Source organism: Gastrolobium bilobum, unplaced genomic scaffold (assembly GCF_033153095.1).
Source record: "Gastrolobium bilobum isolate Gb01-03AN ecotype WA unplaced genomic scaffold, APGP_CSIRO_Gbil_v1 utg3506, whole genome shotgun sequence".
Lineage (NCBI taxonomy): Eukaryota > Viridiplantae > Streptophyta > Magnoliopsida > Fabales > Fabaceae > Gastrolobium > Gastrolobium bilobum.
The window spans coordinates 212,964-218,880 of record NW_026897168.1 but is presented as its reverse complement, the minus strand read 5'-3'; the positions used below and the strand labels follow the sequence as shown (position 1 = coordinate 218,880).

General features: G+C 31.7%; 1 protein-coding gene across 3 annotated transcripts; it reads left to right on the top strand.

The window, feature by feature from the left end:
* The first annotated feature begins 1,163 nt into the window (after positions 1 to 1,163).
* On the top strand, positions 1,164 to 5,373 carry LOC133304648 (vesicle-associated membrane protein 722-like). 3 transcript variants are annotated; one of them, XM_061504698.1, is made up of 5 exons: positions 1,164 to 1,448; positions 3,539 to 3,680; positions 3,771 to 3,891; positions 4,339 to 4,401; positions 4,994 to 5,373. In XM_061504698.1, the coding sequence occupies exons 1-5, from the start codon at positions 1,373 to 1,375 to the stop codon at positions 5,141 to 5,143; spliced, it is 552 nt and encodes a 183-aa protein (XP_061360682.1). In that variant the 5' UTR covers positions 1,164 to 1,372; the 3' UTR covers positions 5,144 to 5,373. The 3 variants fall into 3 exon arrangements, with proteins under 3 accessions (XP_061360682.1, XP_061360681.1, XP_061360679.1); XM_061504697.1 differs by having other exon boundaries at positions 1,164 to 1,562; XM_061504695.1 differs by having other exon boundaries at positions 1,164 to 1,572; positions 3,525 to 3,680.
* Positions 5,374 to 5,917: the final 544 nt, after the last annotated feature.

Sequence of the window (5,917 nt, the reverse complement as noted above, 5' to 3'; positions counted from 1 at the left end):
GATCCATCACCATTAAAAAAAGAAAAAAGAAAAAAATGATGGAACAACTTTTTATACAACATAAGCACGGAATAGCTATCTCATATAAAATGAGACTTTTTATTTGTAAATATCGTTATAATTATTTGAATTTTGAATTTATTTTGTTATTTTTTTTACTAAGTTTTTTTTAATTGAAAATTTAAATAGACCTGGGATTTCTGAAATCACAAATGAGATCCTTGTATTAATAAGCGAGATTTGAAATGATGTTTTGATGGGGTATATATTTGAGTTATATACTTCTCTTCTCATGTTATATAAGATGAATTTTCTTATGTCATATAGACAAAAGTCATACATGATCTATATGTTAGAAAAAGTTATATACGAAACATTTGTCAACAAAGAAATCAAAGGATACGTAAAAAAATTTCACTTGTCATGCCACATGAGAAGTATGAAACCCCGTATATTTATAGAAATCTTCTTATTATTTTTGGAAAAGAAAATCTTATCTGCAAAAAAAAAAAAAAACATATTATGTATTAATCGTAATATATAATTATAATATTAAATTTTTTTTTTCTCTATCCTCAAACATTGTTAGCTGACGTGAAAGAAAGAAAAAAAATAATTTTATCATTATAACTGTATATTATTCTTAATACATAATTATTATATTTTTAAAGAAAATAATTCTCACATACAACATCACGAAAATGAAACTCATAAACTTATAATCCTTGATCAATTGAGCATTGAATTTGATGGAGTTATAATTAAAAAGAAATACTCCTCTTATTAACCCAAAATTACGCTATTTAAGATTCCGCGGGGGAATTCCGAAGACGATATGGTAACCCAAAACTATATTGTTCTTAAAAAAAAAAAAAAAAATTCTCTAAAAATAAATTATCTCCAGCGATGAGTCTAAAATGATGTTTTTAAGATAGAAATTAAAATATTTTTGCAATTCTAATATATTACAAGATTATATTAATTTTTATCTTTATATTTTTTTAATTTTATAATTTTAAAATCACGTCATTTTAAATTTAACGAAAATAACTTTTATCTCACATGCTTTTCCAACAAAAACATATAGTAAAACGCGTATTCTTGTGAATAGTATTCTAGAATCAGGTGACTTTCATAGTATAGTATGGTGCGAGTCTCTGACGTTGTCCTTGCCTGTTTCCATTTATTTAAGCCCCCAAATTTGACAACCTCCTCCCTCTTTCTCTCTCTCTCCGTTTTCTCTGTCTTCCTCAACAACAAAACCTTTCCCATTTTGACATTTTTGTTCTCTCTTCAACAACCCTTCTTTCAATCTCTCTCTCTCTCTCTCTATCTCTGTGCGTGTGAATCAGTGGTAGAGTTTTGAGTTCTCATGGCGCAGCAATCCTTGATCTACAGCTTCGTGGCGCGTGGGACGTTGATCCTCGCGGAGCACACTGACTTCAGCGGCAACTTCACCACCATAGCCTTGCAGTGTTTGCAGAAACTCCCTGCCTCCAACAACAAGTTCACCTACACCTGCGACGGTCACACCTTCAACTACCTCGCCGATAATGGATTCAGTAATCTTTCATTTTCACCCTTTCTCATCACCACCCTCTTCCCTTGCTTTGCTTTACCATTTTTTTTTTTATTTTTTTGCTTTTTGGTTTACTCCTTTTTTTTTTCTTCTTTTTTTAAATATGGTGTGAGAGTTGGTTGGCTGTTCCTTTGTTATGGTTTATTTTTCTTTTAAATTGTTCGATGATCGTGGAAATGTTCATCTGTGGTTAAATCTAGGAGCTGGAAATGTCAACGAAAAGCCGTAAACTGTGTTTCAGCTTAACGAATCTCTTATATATTCGTTATGTTCAAAATTCAAATGGTGAAATGTTAAATAAAGAAATGAAAAATGAGCATTGGAGCTGAAATTGGTTGAATTTATCATCAGATTGCTGCTTATCGATTAAGATTGAAGTTGATAGTCGTATCTAATTTTTTTATTGAATCAACTGTCAAGCGTTGGCTAAGTTTATTGTGAAAATCTCCTTATAGGAAAATTATTTTATTTTTTGAGAAAAAAAAATGGAGGGGTTGGAAAGGGGTTTAATATGCTGTTATATACTGTTTGTATTACTAACATTAGATTTTGAGTTTAGTGGTAATGAATAAATAATCTGTTAGTTTTGGAACCAGGATGTTGTTACTTGTTTGTTTCTATGTCAAAAACTTGTATTAGGGGGAGTTTTTAATTACGAATGCTTAAAATTAATTTTCAGACTGATGTGACTAACATAAAGAGTCGCATCTGCCAGTCTTGTTAAGAGATTCTTGGAGATGATCAATTTGGAAATCTGATAGTGATGTATGTGTTTAATTAAGTTAAGCTAGTTATTTCTCAATATTTCTGGCATATATGGTAAATGTGCTTCCATAAGCTGTTTTCTTATGGTGTTTTGATTTACAATTTACTTATACATAAATACAAGAGTAGAAACCGTGGATTTTATTCTGCTTATGTTAATTATAGAGAATTATGATAATGTTTTATGAAACTGACTGGATATGGTATTATTACCCATCGGTCATAAAACTCTTAGAAGACAAATAGAATGTAACAAAACCATCTGGGGAGGGGCATAAGTACCGTAATCCTTGGACTCGCACCCGAACTCTGGATTAGTCCCATAGGCGGCTCAAAGAGTCGAACCCGTGGGGATACCGGGGAGTTCTGATTCGCCTCAAAGAGGTAATTAGGATTAGTTTCCAAAAAAAAAAAAACCATTTTGTTAATATGGTATTATTTTAATGGGAATAAGATATACCTCTTGTGATTCATAGGGACTGTGAAGTGCGTAGGAATTCTGTGATCATACTTATCTTTCACTCTGGACAGAGCTTACACTTAATTTTACAGTTTGGTTTAAGACGATATGTTTGTTGGAAGAAGCATCTTAACTATCTTTGAATGGGAGCAAACTACTCCTTTTCGGGCCGCCAAGTATTCTAATTAGTCTGTTTTCTTTTTTTGTGTAAAACAGATTTTGGCCCTAAAGCTTCTAATCTTTCTTGAAAAACAGTCCAAATGTACTTAGTAAAATTGTATTGAGAATGAGATTTAAGAAGACCATTGCTTTGACCTTGTAGTAGGCTTTAAGCCGGAATATCATTACTTCTCAAGTTTAACCCTGAAAATTATTTGTCTCACGTATGATTTATAACATTCTGTATGGGAACTTTTCATGATCAACTTGCTCTCTTCTTTTATACTACTGTATCACATCCAGTAATAAGTTCAATATTGATGCTACACTACTAATTATACTCTGACGACCTTTCAAGAAGTTTAATGCCAATTTTATGCATAGCGATTGAAATCTTATTTGTTTTAATAAAATAATGTGCAGCAATCCTTTCTTAATGAAATTGCTTATGATTCCTTATTTTTAACAGTTACCTATCTTGAAATTTATGATTTCAATTCATACATTATTGTTTTCCTTTTCCTGTCGAACTTGTTACATAATTAATTGGACTGGTATGATCTATTTTTTTGTAGCTTTTTGTGTAGTGGCAGTGGAATCTGTTGGTCGACAGGTTCCAATGGCCTTTCTTGAACGTATCAAGGAGGATTTTACTAAACGATATGGTGGAGGAAAAGCTACAACAGCAGCTGCAAAAAGTCTTAACAAAGAATTTAGGTACTTATATTTACCTTGCTGTATAAAATAAACGTGCCTCTCTACTATGAATATCACTAGTATAAACTTTTCATTTTATATATGCTTTAGACCAAAGCTGAAGGAGCATATGCAGTATTGTGTGGAACATCCAGAGGAGGTTAGCAAACTTGCAAAAGTGAAAGCTCAGGTTTCGGAAGTCAAAGAAGTTATGATGGAAAATATTGAGAAGGTATAGAACTACTATATTTATGGAAAATGTTACTGTCACACTCTTTCTCACAGTCTTCTCACGTACTTAATAATATAAAAGTAATCATTGGAATTTGTCTATTGATCGGGAAAAAAAATACTAGATAATGATTACTTCTGTTTTAAATAATTGAGTGTGTCAGAAAGTGTGACAATAAGTTTGTAAGATGATTGTAACAATTATCTCCTGTATGCAAGGGTAAGGTTGCATATAAGGGTTGTCCTCATCCTTATCCTCGCTAGTTGGGGTTTAATGGGGAGTGGTTTATCTAAAATTTGCTTAGTCTTTCATTTTTGGGGAGAATTTGAGGGTGTCAAAGGAAAAGTTAATTGGTACACCTCCATCCTCCTACCCAAAACAATTGTCTGTGAGGTTAGTGGAATTTCATCTAAAACGACCAATCATTGTATTACATCTTATGTGCAGGTTCTTGATCGAGGAGAGAAGATTGAGGTTTTGGTGGATAAAACCGAGAACCTTCACTATCAGGTTAGATGCTTTTATTGTTTTCAAACATAAACAAAACAAGCAATGTTATGGAAAATAGAACTATGACATTATGGAGCAGATTTTGCATTTATATGTTTGGTTGATTAATGTCATATGCTGTGAAAACCCCGGAAATGATCTTAAATAGGAATTTCTACCAACATTTGACAAATAAATTTCAAGTTCCGTTGTCGTATGTGCAAAATAAATTTTGAAATATAGTAAGATTGCTTTGTTGTCAGATGCAACCAAATCCAAGCATATGAGTTTATGAAATCATAAAACTATCGAAGATGACATAATGTGTTTATGGTTATCGTTTTTTAATTTATGTATAGTAACCCTGTTTATTGTGATTTCTTTCTGCACAACACCCAGCTCCTTCAGGTAGTTTACACTCTGGGTTTTGACTTTAAGTTTTACTCATGGCTGAAGTATTTTTCAGTAATTCTCATTGCAACTTACATGAGAATTGGGTTGATTTCTTATCATTTATTGTCATGGTTAAAACCTGGTTTTCATTTAACAAAAAAAAAAGGGCTTTAATTGGATAAGGGCTGTAATTGGAATGTCAATTGGTATGGCTTTGCAGGCACAAGATTTCAGGCAGCAGGGAACCCAGTTGAGGAGAAAGATGTGGTATCAGAACATGAAGATCAAGCTAATAGTTCTTGGTATCATAATTGCCTTGATTCTCATTATTGTTCTTTCTGTGTGCCACGGTTTCCATTGTGGTCGTTAAGTCCTCTCACTTATCTAGAATTGTCACCACATTGCATTTTTTGTAATTTACTATATTTGCATGAAATGAACATTATAGGTTTGTTTGTTTGACATTCCAAGGCTTTATGTAAAAAAAAAATGCTCAAACGGAAAATGGGGTGAGGGGAAGGGAAATGAATAACGTGTGAAGGTAAGATGCATACTATGGTACTTTGGCCGTTTTTCATTTCTCTTGCCTCTCCCGTAAACTCTGGATTGTTTCATTTACATAATTCTATTGTAATTAGGATGTTGATTTTTAATTTGTTTTAGAATTAATTGGCACTCTCTCTCTCTCTCTCTCTCAAATATTAAAGTATTTTTCGCATGATATGTAGGTCTTATTTGTATTTTGGTACCCTAGTTTCTAAAAACTGTTTCATTAAAAAATGATCAAGAAGCAATTCTAAATTTCTAACAATAAAAATGGATAAAAAAGAAGTGTCTGTTTGATGTGATTTAAGAAAAACTTTAAGAAAATGTTTAGAGATGATAGTGCCGAGTGAGGATTAATTTCACATGCAAATGGTGTAAGAAAAGCTCGTAATACCAGTAAAGATAATAGAACGAGACACGATTAAATAATAGCGGTATGAGAGTAAAATATTTTATTATAATACTCTAATATTTTACATTTCTTAATATAGTATTTTTAATTAAATTACTTATTATTGATAAATATAATTAGAGTTAAAGAGAGAATTAAAAGGATTTGAAGAATGAAAAATTGATCATTTTCAACTTTATAAATGTG

Coding starts and splice junctions, on each gene's coding strand:
- LOC133304648 (XM_061504695.1), top strand. CDS start 1,373: ATGGCGCAGCAATCCTTGATCTACAGCTTCGTGGCGCGTGGGACGTTG. Junction 3,892..4,338: donor TGATGGAAAATATTGAGAAG/GTATAGAACTAC, acceptor TCTTATGTGCAG/GTTCTTGATCGAGGAGAGAA. Junction 4,402..4,993: donor CCGAGAACCTTCACTATCAG/GTTAGATGCTTT, acceptor ATGGCTTTGCAG/GCACAAGATTTCAGGCAGCA.